Here is a 20,536-nt window from a genome sequence, read left to right as displayed (position 1 = left end):
GCAGCTGGTAGTTTACCAGGTGTGAACTGACATTGCTGGGCTTGCAGTAAGAATTGCTAGCCCTTCCTAGTGCGGGTCTGTGTGGAGCTTTTGATCAGTAAATAGCTCCATGTTCTGTATTTCTGAAACATTGGCTTATGAATATTAGTTCCTGCTGCTTATTTTCCCCTACCCCAGTATAAACAAAAGTGTAGTGTGAATTAACCATGTCTTTATTTTTGTTAATTTAACATTACTGTAATATGTCTTTGTAAAAATATCCTTACATTGTTTGTCTCTTATTTTCTCTTGTGGGGTGGGGGGAAGAGAAATTTTGTTCAGGAATACTTTGTGCTGAAGAGCGGTTGCTGCTCTGGCATTAATCCCAGGAACCACTAGCAGTAGTAAGGCACCACCAATCTCACAGGAGCCCAGATACTTCATGATGGATCATACTAGCATGTTCAGCTGCATCGTGTTCTGGCACTGTATTTTGAATATTAATTTATTAAAAATGAATCATTGTTCTTTCCCCCCCCCATACGTCTGTGTATTTATCCGGAGTTGTTGAAGTATGATTGAAACAACAGTTTTTAAAATTGCTGTTTAAAATGTTAATACTTAAATAGTAGATTCAGATGTTCAGAAAAATCTGAAAAAAATATGAAATGATTATTTCTTTCTGTTTAGAGGTCAAAAAATGTTTGAAGGCAGAAGAAAAATAAAATGTGGTAAAAGCCCTATATGTTAAAGACCATGCAGGCTTTTAGCTCATAGGCCTTCTTCATAGACAGTATTCACAATCTTATTAATATTACATAAAATCACAGTAATATAATTACAGTAAAGCAGTATACTGAATTTTTCTCTTTGGTTCCAGACATTTATTTTTGTGCCCTGGGATTTCTTACACCATTTTTTTGCTTTCTTTCTTCCTAATTAATAATTATATTTTCTTTAATGTTTGGAATAGATTTTATATTGCTTTGTGATAAAATAGTCTCTGCAAACTAGGAAACTGACATTCAGCCAAAATCATAAAAAAATTATTACTGTGTCAGCCAATTTTGAGAATGGAATAAGAAGCAGTTAGAACTTATCTTTCTTATTGCCCCTTTTTGTGAGTCAATTACTCATTCTTCAGCAGCTTATTAAAAACTTTCTATTTTTGAAATAATCCATTTTGGTTAAGATAGAATGCTGTAGCAAAACCTTTAGAGTCTTGTGATTAAAAATACTACTAATTAATAGCATACTTTTTCATGAACACTGAATAGATATCAGTTCGTGAATCTGCCAATCAAAACTAAACTTTGCTGTTTGAAAAATAAAAACAAAACAAACCCAACTAAAAGATTTAGATTAAAAAGAGGAATGGCAGAAGTTACAACACATGGCCACAGAAACTTGTGTATAAAGTAGAAATCTTATACTTGAACATGCTAGTGTTTGATTATAATAGTTCTCTTTAAGAAGCATTTAATTTAAAGTGTTACATGCTGCTGATCCTTTTGTTCTTTAATTTGGGCTTCTTTTGGTTTTGATTTTGGCCCTGAACAAGTTTAAATATAAAATTTTGGAAAGGGAGGTGTTGAGATTCTGCTAATCTCATAAATTTATGAGAGGGCATTGTATAATTTATTTAAACTTTTCAAAATAGCTTATTAAGCCACACTTCATTTTTGCTGTTAAAATTAATACTTTTTTCCACTAAAAAAATCAGAATAGATTCTTGAACAAGACAGGTCAGCAAGCATATATTTGAGCAAGGCTTTCAGAAAGTTTTACGAAGAAGCATAGGCCTCTATGACAACTTCATAGGATTTTGTAAGACTACTGTGACGAGGATGCTGCCGATTTTCTTTCATTAGTACTTTGGTTCTTATCAGATTATGGTGGTGGTGTTTTTTTTTAAAAAAACCCACCATATTCCTCAGCCCAAAAAAGTTTGAAAAACTCTTAGACAAGATCTGGTTGCATGCAGATAAGTTATCTTTTTGCAAACCTGAGAGTATCTGACCATGGTAACTAAACCTGAGTGTCACACCATTTTGAGCAAAACAACAAAGTTATCAGTATAGTATGTAAACTCAAAACAGGTACAGCCATTAAAAAAAAATACTCTCCAAAGCAGTTCTGCCAACATATGATTAGGCCAATCTATTTTGCAGTCCTTAGTCCTTTGTGGTTTACCTGTGCTTTAGAACCTAACATTTGTCTTCATAAACTTATAAAGAGTGTATATACAATTACGATGGCTATTTTTATGGAAATTAAGATTCTGGTCATTTGTATTGCAAAATGGAAAAAGTAAGTTTTTTTAAAAAATGCATTGAAACTGCTCTATAATAAGTATGTACTGAATAAGAAAACTTTGAAACCAGTGGTAATTCAGGCTATAGTAGAGTGGGCTACCAAGATAATAGATAAAACAGGTATCTTCTAAATTGCCTACAGGATAAGATAAGATATAAAATACTTTGAGGGCTTGGTGTTTTTCAATCCTCATTCCAGAGGCAAAATAAGCAGCATTTTCCATTAGCTACATTATACATTTTCAATAGAAAAAGATGTTTTGGATATTAAAATCTATATCTACAGTAGAGCATTAGAGATGGTAAAGTTTGAATCATTTTTAGTTGTTCATTTTTTTCTCCTATTTTTTGTTATCTTCATAACACAGATCTCAAACTTTATCCTTTCAGAAGCTTTTAGCACTGTTAATAATTCCTCATGTGAAATCTACTCAATGTTTCTACCTAGCAAAAATAACTATAGACTTATATTGAAATCTATTTGTCATATTTAGTTACAATATTTTATCCAAATAACATGTCTTCACATATCTTAAAAAAAGAATATTTTGTTAGGATAAAATATATAGATACATTAAGTCTTTCTCAAACACAAGAATATTATTTGTTCATCTAATACACATTTATTCTTTCAGAACTGATAATGGATTGCTTTCAACTAATTTTTACTATTATGTTTCATTTTAGTTAACTCATGATTGAACAACTATGTTTGTATGTCCAGAAGTTAGTTTTGTGATTCTAATGACTTATAAATTAGATGAGAGGTTTAAGTATTTATTTCATTTTGTAATGGGATACACATTTCTAAATGCTTGAAAAATGTTTTTAAAACAAGAATAGTTATGTTATATATGATACAAATATATAATTTCACAATAGAAAGTCCCAGTGCATAAAACAAAAATACTTCAAAATAGCAAGAGATCGTAAATCTGATCCTAACTTGTTTGTGCAGGTGTAGCATCAGCATGATGTTCGCAATATCCATTAAATAGTTTCATCATCATGTTCCTAATTATTTGCTCACAGTAAGACTGGATGCATATATTGTATTCAGAAATTGAAGATTTCTCAGTGTATTGATTGCACAGAGTTACTGCTTTTACATGACAATGACAGTTTTATTTTCATTTTTTCCCTAGCTGTTGAATTAAGCATAAGTGTATCTCACTGTACTTACATGTAAGTATCATATATTTGAGTCACAGACACATTCTGTGTCACAACAAAGTAAGGTCCATGTGGTGGTATAAACCATTCCATAAGACTCACTGAAAGCTAAATTAGGCTATACTTGTAAGTTTACTAAAAACATCAAAATAAGGAATTAAAAATGGAATTGGAAGAATAAACTTCATTTTTGTGGTTTTTATCAATGAATGACAATGCCACAGGAATATACTAGATAAATAAGTTGACACTATGTGTAAGAAGCACACACACTAAACTAAAATCCTTGTGTTTTCTTAAACGAAACCTAGTTTTTAATTTACACTTCCTACTGATAGAGTTTAAAGAATTGTTTAAAGAATGCTCAAACTCCAGAACAGAAGTCGTTATTGGCTGGAACACAAAGTTACATTGTTCATATTAAATTTGAATTGCATTTTTATATCTCACTGAAGCAACATAGTTTGAAATAGCAGTGCCATTATTAAAAAGATATGTTGGAAAGATCTTGGGCTACCTTAAACTTTTCCACAAAATTAGGCAACCTGGTGTTTTTATCCCAATTTGTTCAGAGGTTACTTCTACAGAACCTAAAATACTTCATTATAACCAATGATTTATGCATAAAGGATCAGAAATTGATACATGATGACTACTTTTAGCTTTACTGATATGATTAAATATTTCTTAAATTTTCAGTATGTGAAATAACTTTTGGAATGGCAAATATAAATACTTGCATGGGACTGCCAGTTTTAACTATTGCTACATCTTGTTTCAAAAGGCTGTAATCTTTCCATGTAAAAAGTGTATAATCAAACAACTCCCAATGAGAAATCAAAACAAAAGGTTATGTTATGATAGAACTTAAAATTCAAAAGCAACTACTTTACAGTGTATTTGATTTCTATTCCACTTTTCTGTTCAAAATTAATTTTTCATTAGAACAAGTACTCTCCTTGTGCTTAAAGTCAAGTGATAGCACAGCATGTACAGCTATCTGTAAATTCAATTCAGAGTTGATAGCTTTACAACAGGTTCTTGAGTTAAAATGCTTCTTTGTAAGCCCTGTTCACAGTTATACTTGCAGAACTGAATCACACTTTAAGAGCGTAGTCTAGTAATGCACTATTAAAAGAACACTGATATTTGACAAATCACAATATTGGTTACATTTCAGTTATCAAAATGTTCGGAAACAGCAAAGCTTCTTTCCAATGGAACTAGCTGTCCTTCCTAAACATTTACTACATTATGTAGCAATATACCTATAAAATATTCTATTTAATTTTTATAAGATAGCACATGGATATTTGGGATACCAAAACTGGCTACTAGTTTTCATAAAGTTGATTTGGAACAGTGGATATTTACAGTAGCTATAAACTAATATATAAGAAAAATATTATAGTCCAAGCTTTCAAGGTGGAGCTTTAATCAGAATTTCCATTCACCCCAGATGATGTAGCCAATCATTAAAGCAATTGCACAAATTAAAAATCTAATTTCAGAACTGTGACACAGCAAGTAAATAGATAGGAATATTGCTAGTACAAATTTGATAACAGGCATTCTCATCCCTGCTTTATAGGGAAGTTGTGGAAATTAACTGTAACTAGAATATATTTGAAATAAATTTATTTAGAAAGATACAATCATATTTCTCCGTTAAATTCAGAATACAAGAATCTCTGATTATGGTAAGCAATGCAGTCAAGAAAGAAATAATGTACTACTAATATTAATATTCAGTTGTCTAGAAATCTGATAATCTATGTCATAATTTGTGTTAACTATGCATTCCTCCTACCATTACATCAACTCTGAAAAGGAAAATCAGCAATTGTGACCATGGGATTATTTCAAAATAAAAATGGTTCAAAATAAATATTTGGTTAAATCATTGTTTTAAACTGGGCCATATTATGTTTTCATAGGCATCAGTGAAATCACTTTTTTCTTTAAAAATGAACGAGGTTAAACATACTGTATGTGTGGGTAGATGGGGCAAAAATTACTTGCTAACACACATTGCCTAGAAAATATTATAGCAGCTGTGGAAAAAAAAGAGCCTAATTAAGGAGAGGTAGATAATTTGATAAAAGTATTTAGATACTGAGACACTTAAATATAACAAAAGAACATGAAATTGCACTACATTCCCATTAACAAAAAACAGTAATTAGACCAGTGATGGCGAACCTTTTAGAGACCGAGTGCCCAAACTGCAAACCAAAACCCACTTATGCATCGTCGGGTGCCGGGTGGGTGTGGCCCATTGGCTGAGCGTGGCTGAGGTGGTAACGGCAGACTGGGTGGGACTAAAAAGTTCAATCAATCAATTCCAACTTTGCAAGATTTTTTTTCCCGCGAGAAGTTGAAATTGACTGATTGATTGAACCTTTTTTTTTTTTTTGCAAATGGTGGAGGTGTAAAGTGAAAAGGTTTTATAAAACCCAACTGAAGGCCTAGGACTGGGGCGATGGCGTGCGTGCCCCCAGAGAGGGCTCTGAGTGCCGCCTCTGGCACCCGTGCCATAGGTTCGCCACCACTGAATTAGACCTATACAGTGTGAAAAGTTAACTCCTGCAATAGTTGTCACCTAAATGATGACATGATGTAAAAGTTTTACATCATGTCATTTAAAGTCAAATATTTAAAGTCTGCTAATTTAAATTTCATTAATTTTACGTTATCCCACTTACAATTACTTCCATTTGTAACACCTTTGTGAAAATATATTCTATTGAAACAAACAATTCTGCACATTGGACTTCCAGAAAGAAAAAGATATATTTACAAATACAAATGTGAATATATTTTTATGTATTAAATGTTGAAATATTACCTCCATATACACTATTATGTTCCATACTGAAATATAATTTAACTCTTAAAAACAATGCAAAACAATTTAACTTAAAATACAGCTAACTTGACAGATCACCATCCTCCAAAATACAACTTACATTGGAAAATAAACCTGCAATAAGGTTCAAACATAAAGCAAAGAAGCATTAAAGCAGTTGCCAAATTATATCCTGTGGTGCAGCTCAAAGACCATTCATCTTCATGCAGCTTGAATTCAAGTGCCTATGGTTTTATAGCAAAGACTTTTGGTTTCTTAAAATAAATGCAAGAACTTAGCCCAGAAGAATTATTCCCCAAGGCTTTGAGACGACTGGGTGAAAGTGGAAAGCCATGAAGACACTGCTGATTTTGCACTGGTGAGTGCTCCTCCAACTGATTGACCTGTATTATGAAACAAAATAGGATGGGGGGGGGGTTTAAATAGAATAGATTAAGAACATATGTCAGAAGCACTTCCGCCTGAATAATATTTTATTCATTACTGTAACCATTAGGCCAGGGGTAGGCAACCTTGGCTCTTTTATGACTCGTGGACTTCAACTCCCAGAATTGGACCTTGGCTCTTTTATGACTTGTGGACTTCAACTCCCATGCTGGCTCAGGAATTCTGGGAGTTGAAGTCCACGAGTCATAAAAGAGCCAAGATTGCCTACCCCTGCATTAGGCCATATCAGAATACAAAATATAGAAAATAAGATCACAGGTAACCAAATAAAAGTAAGCATGGCATGCAGCTGGGTTAGTTGAGGGACCACCTCTCCTCAATCACATCAACCTATCCTATCAAGTCTGGCAGGAAAGATATGTCACAGGTCTTGTCCATAAAGGAACAGTATCTGATGGGGAACCAGGAGGACAACTTTTTCTGCCATAATACCCACCCTCTGTAACAGCTTTCTGGCTTTGCAGATGGCAGGAGAAGGGGGGATGGTCCTGCACGAGGTGGGTAAGCGCACACACGCAGTTCCATTTGCACGAGCGGCGAGATTGGGGACCCCTGCTCTATAACAATCCCCCAGATATACTGGCCCTAACTTTGATGACCTTCCAAAGGGCTAAAAACATGGATTTGCCATTTGATCTGGGGAGCCAGTGACATGAATATGGAGTCTGCCTGGTAGCAGTATTGTTAGGAAAGCTAAGTGCACTTTTCTACACAATTATGGGATTTTTAAAAGATGATATTTATTGTTTCAATACTTTTAATGATTGTTGTGTTTATTGTTTTGTTTTTGTATGTACTGGGTATGCATTCAGCGTCACTTATTTGAGTGGCTATATAAATTTAGGCAATGAATGAATGAATAAACAAATACAAGGCAGAATTAAAAGGAAATATAAATCATATTTCTGCATCATCTTTACAATTTACCACAATCACATCCTCATATGCAGTTTTCATTTGTACTGTTGTGGTTGGATAAAGAACCATATTATATATAGTATTTGGGTTCCTACTATGCATGAAATACGTTATTTTAATATATGAATCCCAATGTCATTTTTAAAATACATTATCCAAGATATTGATCTGGATAATTATTTTATTGTATAATAAAATCAGAGATGTTGATCTCTTTATTATACAACTGGCATTCAAATAATATATGAGTTATGACCTGAAGCTCTTCTTTTGTTTCATAATACCTTTGTCGTAAGGTACTTGGTAAAAATCCTTTCATATTTAATCATGTCCAGCTGTTCAAATCTTGCTGGAGAAATATCCCTCTAAAATGCTTGGACATTTTATATTTAAATATTTAGCAGGTTGGAAGGTAACTTTATAGAAACTGAGGGTCTTCAATGAGCTAAAGGTAACTATATTTCTCTGAGCTTGTACAATATATTCAAGATTCTTTGGGTAGCAATTTTCTTAACTTGTTTTCTAGAGACAGCTGGACAAGAAACAGGAAGACCACAACTGATATAGTTTGTGACTTATGTAGTTCAACAGTTGAGAGGTCCTTGATGCTCTCTGAGCTTGGTCATTTTCTTTCTTTCTTACTCAAGCTAGGTAACAATTCAAGAGTTCTCTAGCTGAAATTCAGTCTGTACTATCAGGCACAATTTTGGAAATCTGTCAGTTTCCACAGCAATAGCAATAGCACTTAAACTTATATATTGCTCCATAGTGCTATATAGCATTTTCTAAGTGGTTTACAAATGTCAGGATTTTGCCTCCAACAATCTGGGTCATTTTACTAACCTCAGAAGGATGGAAGGCTGAGTCAACCTCCAGCTAGTCAAGATCGAATTCCAGACTCTGGCAGAATTAGCCTGCAATACTGCATTTTAACCAATGTGCGACCAAGCTGTTAGCACTGATTTTGCTCCAATAATTGTGTGCCCTGATTTTAGATAACACATTCCCAATGTGGCTCTAACTGCAGCAACTGAGGTCTTTTAGCCACATTCAAAATACTTCTCAGGTGTTGGGAGTGCTCTATAATTTGTACGTTTTATTTGAGTTTCATATAGGGAGTATAGGAGTGCCTTTCGCTTTGTATACTTTAATAATTATGGCTAAAGAATATGGATAAAAGTGATGTATTAATTTTAACAATAAATTTACATGTGTCTTTGCTCTTTGTGAGCTTCTTTGATGATGATGAGGGAGCCAAGGTCCAGTCTCAGAGAAGACATCCCTTAAAGCCACTTACAATTGCAATGTCATTTTCTAAAAAAATCATAATCTTTGATTTATTAATAACAGAGAATTATGATAAGTTCTTATTTACATAGTCCAACTTGTGAATATGATAATATAATTGAATATAATAATAAAGTCATTGTCAGCTTACATCAAAGTGTTATAATACTTTAGGCATGTGTACTTCTGGATTTTTCATCACTCCTGTTGAATCATTAATATACAGACTAAATGGCACTGGCGCGTATATGCATCTCTGCCTTGTCCTTTGTAAATACTGATATTGCTTGCATGATTTCATTGACTCCAAATCACAATCTCAAGCAAGGATTTTGTGCAAAGAATTTTTATCAATGCAGCAAGCAGTCTGGATCCCATATTGAGGATAAACAATTTTCTCCATAATGCTTCTCTGTTAAGTGTCAAATGCTATACCCTATCAGCTCAGCAAATGGTTGATTCTCCTTGTCACAGATTTAATAATTATATGATTAAAGATTAAACTTGTCAGTAATAGATCAACTCTGTCTAAAGCCAGATTGTTGTTCTGTGAGACCTATGTACAATAAGAGTTATTCCTAAAGGCATTGTAATAAAGGTTTGCTATATATAAATATACTCTTTTATCCTTATATTTTAATTTGCTATGGAATGTTTGTTTGATTTTTGGTGTTATATGGGATCTAAATGGTTCATGAATTTCCTTTGTTAAAAAAAGATATTTGGTAAAATATAAATTTATGATTCAGCAAAAAACAATATTTTAAAGCTGGCCAAGGGAAGAATGTTTTGCATTTGTATTAATTTCATCATGGTCTAATGCACGGGTAGGCAACCTTGGCTCTTTTATGACTCATGGACTTCAAGTCCCAGAATTTCTGAGCCAGCCATGCTGGCTCAATAATTCTGGGAGTTGGTCCACGAGTCATAAAAGAGCCAAGGTTGCCTACACCTGGCCTAATGGAATGCATATTTCAGCCACTGAATTTGTAGCACATTGCTTCCCAGTAAGAGGACCACTTACCAACAGCTCTTCCTGTCTGCACAACATTTCGACTAGTGGTAACCATGGCATTTCCAATCTTCTTACCACGTTCACTGTTCTGAACAGAACTAAATTAAGAAATAGAATAGCACTGTCTTACTGCTTTCTGCTAATTTCATGTATGTAATGTTTAATAACATTAATTGTGAGCCCAACTGTCAAAAGAATGCTTAGGACCGTATTAGTTGGTAATATCAATTAGAATTAAAATTCTTTATTGGCCAAGTGTGATTGGAGACACAAGGAATTTGTCTCTGTTGCATAAGCTCTCAGTGTATATACAAGCAACAAGTGATAAATCATGATTATAATCATAAAATACATTCATCATAAATCAAAAGATACAACACTCAGTGATGATCATAGGATACTAAATAAGTAATCAACATAAATCATACTAGGATACTAAATAAAATGAATATAAATAGTAAGATGCAAGCAACAAAGTTATAGTCATAAGAAGATAAGGAATAGGTAATACCATGTTTTCCCAGAAATAAGACCCGGTCTTATATTTTTTTGCCTCCAAAGAGGCACCAGATCTTATTTTCAGAGGGTGTCTTACCTTAGGACGACCACAGCCAGGCCTCCCACATCCGACACCTGTTGCGCTGCTGCTTGACTTCTTCTGTGGCTGCTTGCCACCACTTGTGGTTGGACGCCATGTGGCACATTGCGCTGTTGCAGCTGCTCACGGCGGAACACTGCATGGTGCTTCGGGCCGCTTCTAGCGGCAAGAAGCCGCACAGCGCTTCAGGCTGCTGTTGCTGCTTGCGCAGTGCTTTGGGCCACTTCTGCTTGCAGCAGGAGGCCACGTGGCTCTTTAGGCTCTTTCTGCTGCTCGTGGCAGGAGGAGCGGAAATGGCCCGAAGCATCCTGAAGCGCTGCGCAAGCAGAAGCAGCCCAAAGCACGTGAGCAGAAGGAGCCTGAAGCACGCGAGCAGCAGAAGCAGCCCGAAGCGCTGTGCGGCTTCCGCTAGCAGAAGTGGCCCAAAGCACCATGTGGCATCCTGCCACAAGTGGTAAGCAGCCGCAGAAGTCAAGCAGCGGCGTGACAGGTGTTGGGGTGTGGGAGGCCTGGCTGTGGTGGTCCTACCAGTAAGATAAATGAGTGCGGGGTACGTGAGGCAGCTTCACCCCCCCTACCCCCACCCTAGCTTGATTTTTAGAGGTGCACCTCGCCCCAAAACTAGGGCTTAGTTTTGGGATAGGGGTTATATTAGGCCCACTCCCCAAAATCAAGCTAGAGCTTACTACTGGGCTGGGTCTTACTTTCGGGGAAACATGGTAGGAAGGATGAGAAGGATAACAGTAATACTAGGTAATCTGACAGTGTTGTGGGAATTAGTTGTTTAGCAGAGTGATGGTATGGGGGGAGAAAACTGTCCTTGTGTCTCATTGTTTTGGCATGCAATGCCCTATAATATCAATTAAGCATAAGTAAGTTGAAATGTTAATTTATGTTGCAGATAACTAGCATAGAATGGCAAGATATTTTGAGTTTGAAATATTTTGAATCTAAAATTGTTCGTTCAATTTTGGAACTGCTTGAAACTCAATCTACTACTTTTTCAAAATCAGAATGCTTCCAGGAATTTCAACATTATTTTTATTTCTAAATATTTCTAAAACTTTTTCTATATGCCTATTTAGAAGTATCTGAATAAGTTTTCAAAAAATTCTGAAATGTTCATAAAATATTGGGCATTGATCAATCCATTTCACTTTTTAAGCCAACATTTTTTAAGGCAACATAACTGAACAATAGACTACATACATTTTAACTGTCAACAAATTTAAAAACATAAGCAATACTTACTGTGATAATCTTAATTTTACATCGGAAACAGAATATTGTCCTTGGAATGGATGACTGAAAAGTGAGATAGGGCAGAAAAGAGAGAGAGGGGAAAAAAGGTAAGCTGACAAACTATTTAATATATTTTCTCAGTTATAACTATGAGCATTATCTTTGTGTGAAATGGGATACATTAAAACTCTCTCCTCTCCTTAGGAATCATTAATCTAAGTATTTCCTGTCCCCAGCAACCAATCAAAAATTACTATTTTCTTGCCATTTTGCTTTGCTGTTTCAGTAACTGGCTAGGTACTATTAAGGACAAAGGAAGTGGAACACTTTCTGGCTTATTACACAAGCCCAACAAATCAGGAATAACATGTTATATTTGCAGAACTTTTCTCAGCAGAAGAAACAAAGGAAGGTTTTACCACCAATGATTTTAAGCAAATATACTCACAAATTATGAGAAGTTTATCACCATCACTTTCACTTTCTCACTTTCCATATAAATTGATATATTCTTACCTAGGATTTACTTCTGTGAGGGCTGGGTGTTTATTACTGTTCCAGACTCTATAATTATGGGTATTTTTCCAAGCTGCTACAAAGGCTGTTCCAAAGTCAGACAATATTTTCTCACTATCTGCCAAATAAAATGAGTAAAGTGACTGTATTGCAATACTTTCTATCATATAGACATACCTACTGGCTGCATTCTGTTTTTAAATAAAAAAAAGTATATACACCTTCTGCTCAGTGAAAGATTACAGTGAGGGAAAAAATGTTTTGATCCCCTGCTGATTTTGTACGTTTGCCCACTGACAAAGAAATGATCAGTCTATAATTGTAATGGTAGGTTTATTTTAACAGTGAGAGACAGAATAAGAACAAAAAAATCCAGAAAAATGCATTTCAAAAAAGGTATAAAATTGATTTGCATTTTAATGAGTGAAATAAGTGTTTGACCCCTTCGTAAAACATGACTTAGGTGGCAAAACCCTTATTGGCAATCACAGAGGTCAGACGTTTCTTGTAGTTGGCCACCAGGTTTGCACACATCTCAGGAGGGATTTTGTCCCACTCCTTTGCAGATCCTCTCCAAGTCATTAAGGTTTTGAGGCCGATGTTTGGCAGCTCAACTCTTCTGCTCCCTCCATAGATTTTCTATGGGATTAAAGTCTGGAGACTGGCTAGGCCACTCTTAGGACCTCAATGTGCTTCTTCTTGAACCACTCCTTTATTGCCTTGGCCGTGTGTTTTGGGTCATTGTCATGCTGGAATACCCATCATACCCATCCATGACCTATTTTCAATGCCCTGGCTGAGGGAAGGAAGTTCTCACCCAAGATTTGACGGTACATGGCCCCGTCCATCGTCCCTTTGATGCAGTGAACTTGTCCTGTCCCCTTAGCATTAAAACACATCTAAAGCATAATGTTTTCACCTCCATGTTTGATGGTGGGGATGGTGTTCTTGGGGTCATAGGCAGCATTCCTCCAAACATAGTGATTTGAGCTGATGCCAAAGAGCTTGATTTTGGTCTCATCTGACCACGACACTTTCACCCAGTTCTTCTCTGAATCATTCAGATGTTCATTGGCAAAGTTCAGATGGGTCTGTACATGTGCTTTCTTGAGCAGAGGGACTTGCAAGCTCTGCAGGATTTCAATCCTTCATGGTGTAGTCTGTTACCAATTGTTTTCTTGGTGACTATGGCCCCTGCTGAGATCATTGACAAGACCCTCCTGTGTGATTCTGGGCTGATTCCTCACCATTCTCATGATTGTTGAAATTCTACGAGGTGAGATCTTGCATGGAGCTCCAGACTGAGGGAGATTGACAGTTATTTTGTGTTTCTTCCATCTGCGAACAATCGCACCAACTGTTGTCACCTTCTCACCAAGCTGCTTGGCGACAGTCTTGTAGCTTATTCCAGTTTTGTGTAGGTCTACAATCGTGTCCCTGACATCCTTGGACAGCTCTTTGATCTTGGCCATGGTGGAGAGTTTTGAATCTGATTGATTACTTCTGTGATCAAATACTTATTTCACTCATTAAAATGCAAATCAATTTATGACTTTTTTGAAATACATTTTTCTGGATTTTTTTGTTGTTATTCTGTCTCTCACTGTTAAAATAAACCTACTATTACAATTATAGACTGATCATTTCTTTGTCAGTAGGCAAATGTACCAAATCAACAGGGGATCAAATAATTTTTTCCCTTACTGTAGTTTATCCCGAAAGGGCTAATTTTGAAACAGAAGAACTAACTGAGATTTGGTGATAAAACAGGAATGAAGGCAGATGATTTTTTTTCTATGTAACCTTCCTTTAATAAGGAGGAGGCAGAACCAACTTGAATTTAGAATTTAAATATATTAACAATTTTATTTCACTTTGGTAGCATAAAACCATCACAAGACTGATGGATACAGAAACATCTAGTCAAAAAGGAACAAAGCTGCTTGAAAAAGTTGATAGTTTTTTTATGACTATATTTTTCCTGCATACCCCAAAATATGCATGATTTAATTCTAAATTATGCTGATCATACATGCTACAGAAAATAGTTTCTTCTTTGAAAGGGCTACTGATGATGACTCCCTATCCAAACAGAAATGGGATTGGTGTGAATTTTTGAATGTAATAAGCAAAGGCATAAACTTATTATTATTATTATTATATCTTCACTCAAAAAAGTAAACACATCATTTTTATTTTACAAAATTCAAATCACCCATTATTCTATCTAGAGGAATATAAATACCCAAGCAAAAGAGTTTTGCAATTATTCCATTGGGCTTGAAGAACTAAAACAGTTTATTTTCATGTATTCTAAGTATAATCTCTCTCAGCATAGGACTGTTTAAGAAGAGTTTTAACAATATTTTAATTCAGCAATCTTTACTAGTGAGAATTCTATGTTGCTGTGTCATAGAAAACATAGCCCTTTTCTTTAAGTTTCAGACCCTTTGTGGTAAGGATTACAAATAAAATGGTTATATACAGACTTAAAGGAAAAATTAAAGGTACAAGTACAGACTGGGCGTGACCTGGCTTAAAAACAGTAACTATGAGAGGGACCTTGCAGTCCTAGTGGACGATCACTTGACCATGAGCCAGCAGTGTGCAGCAGCCGCCAAAAAAGCTAATACAATCCTGGATTGTATAAACAGGCATAGAATCAAGATCATGCAAAGTATTAACACCACTTTATAAAACCCTAGTAAGACCACACCTGGAATACTGAAGCCAATTTTGGTCACCATATCACAAAAAAAGATGTTGAGAGTTTGGAAAAAATTCAGAGAAGAGCAACTAAGATGATCAAAGGCCTGGAGACTAAAACATACAAAAAATGGCTGCAGGACTTGGGTCTGGCTAGTCTAAAGAAAAGAAGAACTAGGGGAGACATGATAGCAGTATTCCAGTACTTGAGGGGCTGCCACAAAGAAGAGGGGGTCACGTTATTCACCAAAGCACCAGAGGGCAGGACAAGAAACAATGGTTGAAAACTGAACAAAGAGAAGCAACCTAGAATTAAGGAGAAACTTCCTGACAGTGAGGACAATTAATCAGTGGAACAGCTTGCCTCCAGAAATTGTGGGTGCTCCATCACTGGAGATTTTTAAGAAGAGGCTAGACAGTCACTTGTCTGAGATGGTATAGGTTCTCCTGCTTAAGCAGGGGGCTGGACTAGAAGACCTCCAAGCTTCCTTCCAGCTCTATTCATTTCTATTTCTATTTCTATTCTAAACATTTAGAACAGATGCATTGAAATCAGTGGAAAAGTTAGTCATAACAAAGTTAAATGTAATCAATTTCAGCTAGTTTACTCCAGAGGTTTTAACCATGACAAATCTAGATTAATCCAGTGAAGGCAAAAATTGGTTGATTAGATTGCAAGGGCAGTTGAGATGAACTTTGTGCAGAACACTGAAGTATTATGTCTCATAGTAGCACAACACCATGCCACCCATAGTCTATGCACAATCAATTTAGTTTCTAAAAAGTCACTTTCAGAATATAAAATCCATTCAGGAGGCATTCAAATTTTTGGATGGCAACCGATAGACTAATTAGTCATGGGTATATAAGTGATCAATAATTTTTAACAGGGAAATGTCTTTCAATCAATAACTAAGCTGGCCATATCCCACTCCCTGGATTTTTTTCAGCCCTCCCTTCCTAGATCCTCCTGGACAATTACGAAGTATTTTGTAAGATGGTTTAAACTTGCAGATCTAAACATTCCAGAACTTACCTGGCTCTACTGTTGCAGCAAGGAGGGCATGGAGATATGAGCCAAACTGGGCTCGAATCCACTCATCCCCTCCTTCCCAGCCAGTGCCATCCAGGAAGACGTCGTCCCTGTTTTCAGTTACATGCTTCACTAAGAAATCTGCAAATCTCAGGTCAGCTGTTGTAGGATTTAAGACCTTCCTCAAGTCTGGGTCATGGATTTGGACAAGAGTTTCCTCAATCTGATTGAAAACAATTCAAAGTGAAAAAACTTTGGGGTAGAATGATGGTGGTTGAAACAAACTGTACTGATAAACATAGGCAAGTTATTTCCATCTTACCAAAAACTACACTGTAATTAATATCTAGTGCTATATTATTGGATACAAATACATACATGCATAATGTAATGTAAATGTTTACGTTGGCTTTTGAATTTAATAGTATATGCAATCATTTGTACCTACTTATTTTTTCCAATTTCTAAAAGTAAGCAAACTTTCTTTTTCATTTTGTATGGAAAAATTTCAGAATGCATCAGAAATTCATTATAGTCTGGGCAACCTGATTTTCTCCTGTGCTCACATCCAATTTTATCAAACCAAGAAGTGGAAAGCTGGTGGTAATGTAAAAGCTCTCCAAGAAATAGTAACTATCAAGAGGCTTAACTATTCAATGATTTACAAGGAGTTACGAAAGCTTACTTTAAGAAACAATACACAAGTTTGTAATGTGCCAACTAGCTCCTAATACAATCTTTTTTTTTTTTAGATCTGATTAAAAAGGTCCATTAGTTTAATTTTGGTATTTCAACAGTGACTAAATGAAGTCTTGAAAAGATTTTTTTAAACATGTTCACTATCTCTTTTTGATAAATTTATCTACAAAGAGAATCTTATGTACGCATGTGTGCATGCATGTACAAACACACTTAAACACACATAAGGAAGTGTATCATTTGTCTGCCATGTGATTATAAAAATGGTATCTTTCCAAAATCTCAAAATTATTTTTTATAAAAATCTTTTTAATTAGAACCTTATAATACATAATTTGTCTTAATTTGCTCCATGAGGTAATTACTATAAGAAATTATAAAGAAAAGGATACATACCTCTACAATAGCATCACTCAGATGTTTCTGCTGATGGAAGAGGATATTGGTGGCTCCTGCAACAAAACCGCGGATTGTTACATCAGAAAGAAGGTGGTGCTGTTGCAGCGCCATGTATGGCAAGCAAAGGTATCCCTAAAATAAAGAAAAATATTAATTATGGATGAAATTATAATTTAGAAAGACAGAAGGACTAATTTTAATGTACAATATAAAAGAAATGATTATAATTTACTGCATTGGCCATCAATTATTTACCACTCTGGAATTTTTGTTTAAAAAAAAACACACAATAGATGATTGTCCCAAAGATGCTTTTTCATGAGGCAACTGGACTTTCTCATTTTTCTTTGAAGACGTTACACTTCTTCAGCTCTGACTGGATGGTGGGGAATGGAAAGATTTATACTCCTGCAGACAGCTGGTCATTTGCATTCTTTTAGAGAGTTGTTAAAACTACCTGGAGGCTTATCTGTGTCTTCAGGGTCACCTGAGTTGCACAAATGGCTGTGGAGCCTTCTTGGAACTGTTGAAAGGACTGTGTTGTAGACTGGAGAGAGATGATGTCGGATCTTCCCCCTTTGTTGAGAGAGGGCTGTTCAATTTTGACATAGATGACCTCTTTGAACCCTCTTTCAAACCAGCGGTCCTCTCTATCCAAAATGTGGACTTTGCTATCTTCAAAAGAGTTGCCTTTGTCTTTTGAATGCAGATGGACTGCTGACTCTTGTTGTGTTGACTGAAGATCCTCCTGAGGTTTTCCGATATTTCTGCAACGTATGGAATGACAACATTGCTTCGTTTATTTTATGGAGGAGCTCCTGCTGGGTCCTTTTTGAGATTGGATGAAGGTCCACTTGGGATAGCCACAAGTTCTGAGGGCTTCCTTGATGTGTTTTAGTTAGTTTTCTTTCCCATCTTTGCTGGTTTCTTTATTGCTGGCATGGTAGGGCTGGCTGGGAAGCCTGACAGTTGATGAGTGAGACTAGAGGGAGGGAGTCCTTGGGATATATCAGAATGGGGAGCTGGGCTGAGCTTTCTTCATGGTCCACAACTCCCTTGGTTCCCCCTCTCCCCAACAAAGTGTCAAACAGTTCTGTATATTAGTTTAGGAAGAGGCGGCAGCAGAGGAGAATTCACTGGCTATCTTCTAAGGATCATGAGTGGAGGAAAAATGACACAAGTCTACATTATATGTGGAAAGAAGAATGAACTAATAGGTCATGGGTTGTCTAGTCTGAAATAAAAGAGAGGAGTTTCTTCTGTTTTGTTCCATGACTATGGAATATACTTCTCTAGGAGCTATGTTGGTCCCTATTCTCTCTAAATTTAAAACAGTAACCAAGATAGAATTTTTTAACATGAGTTTTCAGTTGTTAATTGTTTATATAGATTTAATATATTGTAGAAGGACTTACACATATTATTTTGTTTTTCATTTATTGATACCATGTTTCTCCAAAAATAAGACTGGGTCATATTTATTTTTGCTCTAAAAGACCCATTAGAACTTATTTTTGGGGAATGTCTTATTTTTGGGGGGCGGAGGTGCCCCATGCATCTGCAGTCTGGGCAGTGCGCACCTCCCCTGATCTGTGCAGCTTCAGTGGGTATCTGGCCAGTGGAGGCAGGCAGCCATGCGGAGCGTCCAGAGGGCCAGTGCCGCCATGAGATGAGGCAGGTAGCAGAGGGAGCTGTGCCATGCGCCCCCAGGCTGGGTGGTGAATGCCTCCACTGCCCTGTGTAACTTTGGTGGGTGTCTGGAAAGTGGAGGAGGTGGCCAAATAGCACATCTGGCAGGTCACTGCCGCTGCCCCAAGGTGAGGTGAGCTGGCGGGTGGTGGTGGAACTGCCTCCCTCTGCCTCCCAGACACCCGCAAAGCCACAGAGGGCAGGGGAGGTACGGGCCACCCGGCTTGCAGGGTGCATGGAGCAGCTTCAGCACTAGGTAGTTGGACTGGCTGCAGACCACTGTGTTGCACACGGTCAGGTTCTCATGCTGGGAGAGCGCTCGGTGGAGGCTGCTGGGCAGCAGCAGGGGCTTGGCAGCAGGCCGGGCAGGGTGGAAAGCGAAGCGGCAGCAGTGGCCTGTGGCAGAGCATCCACAGGTGAGGTAGAGGCCGAAGGCGGTCAGGGGCAGCCCCATGCCTGCCTCATACATCAGTCACAAGAGCTGCAGCGCCCACCAGGGCCAGGACCCGAAGAATGCCTGGTTCAGTTCGTAGCTCAGCACCTGCAGCAACAAGTTCGTAGCTCAGCACCTGCAGCACCTCAGCACCTGCAGCTACAGGCCGGCACTCAACAGCCTGAAGGTGGCGGTGGGTGAAGCGGCATGAGTATGTAGCCTTGCCGGCGGTCGCTGGCAAAAAAAACTCTGGCAGGCCGATGACGGGGGTGCTCTGGAAGTCGTAGATCTGGGCTGACTCCCCTTGTGCCAGGCAGGAGCAGCCCAGCATGGTGGCTGAGTGCAGCATGGCCAAGAGGACTAAGACTCCCCACTAGGCCAGCAGCAGCAGCAGGGACAGCTGCTTAGCGGCCAGCCCAGTGCCCACTGCGGCTGAGAAGTCTCCCAGCAGCAGCAGGGCCAGCAGGCAGAGTGGGCAGAGGCTGGGGTGCGGTGAGAGCTTGGCCCGTGGACATGCAAGAGGTCAGGCAGGACAGCAGCAATCACACAGCAGCCGCACAACCAGTGTGGGGAGCTGCTCTGGCCACCCACCATCGTGGGGCTTATTTTTGGGATAGGACTTATATTATGAGTAACCTAAAAATCATGCTAGGGCTTATTTTCTGGTTGGGTCTTATTTTTGGGGAAACATGGTAGTTAAGTAGCATACTAAAATTAAATAGAAATATATGACAACAGAACACATACCTACCCATATAAACAACTACATAAGCCTCAGCATACCTAACCACTGTGGCTACTGATACTTGAGAATCAGCAACATCTGAGGAGCCAGAAATTTGCTGTTTCCTTTCTGTTTGGCAGCAAACGTTTAATATATCTGCCACAGAAAAAATTGACAATGAAAACAAAGTAATATGGTTGAAAGCCCAATAATCATGTCCTTTAGAAATTAGTATTGGACTTAAGGACTAGATGTACAGAGATACTCATTTGCAATAAGAGTGCTACAAGAAGATGAAGCGAGGGCGAGCGAAGAAATGAACACACACTCCCCATGGGGAGGGCACCGTTGGAGGAAGAAGGCAGAGAGAGTACGCCCGCAAGTACGGTGACTAGAACGTACCCCGTGACAGCAGCTTGCCATCACCAGGACGCTACGTGCGCCGGCCCCGTTGTGGGGGCGGCGCGCGTCTCCAAGGACGAGGAATTGAGGAA

General features: G+C 37.5%; 1 protein-coding gene across 1 annotated transcript in view; it reads right to left on the bottom strand.

Moving 5' to 3' along the window:
* Positions 1-6,300: 6,300 nt before the first annotated feature.
* The window catches only part of AVL9 (AVL9 cell migration associated), a 40,836-nt gene continuing 26,600 nt past the window's right edge, over positions 6,301-20,536 (bottom strand). Inside the window, exons 11-16 of the mRNA XM_015811743.1 lie at positions 17,194-17,328; positions 16,102-16,321; positions 12,360-12,477; positions 11,853-11,906; positions 10,013-10,101; positions 6,301-6,719 (exon numbers count right to left, since the gene is read on the bottom strand). Of these exons, the coding sequence (XP_015667229.1) occupies positions 6,625-6,719; positions 10,013-10,101; positions 11,853-11,906; positions 12,360-12,477; positions 16,102-16,321; positions 17,194-17,328 (711 nt within the window). The 3' untranslated portion in view covers positions 6,301-6,624. The remainder of the gene's footprint in view (positions 6,720-10,012; positions 10,102-11,852; positions 11,907-12,359; positions 12,478-16,101; positions 16,322-17,193; positions 17,329-20,536) is intronic.

This window comes from Protobothrops mucrosquamatus, unplaced genomic scaffold (assembly GCF_001527695.2).
Source record: "Protobothrops mucrosquamatus isolate PMUCROS unplaced genomic scaffold, P.Mucros_1.0 scaffold48, whole genome shotgun sequence".
Lineage (NCBI taxonomy): Eukaryota > Metazoa > Chordata > Lepidosauria > Squamata > Viperidae > Protobothrops > Protobothrops mucrosquamatus.
Note: the sequence above shows the minus strand (reverse complement) of the source record. Positions and strands in the feature narration are given on the sequence as shown.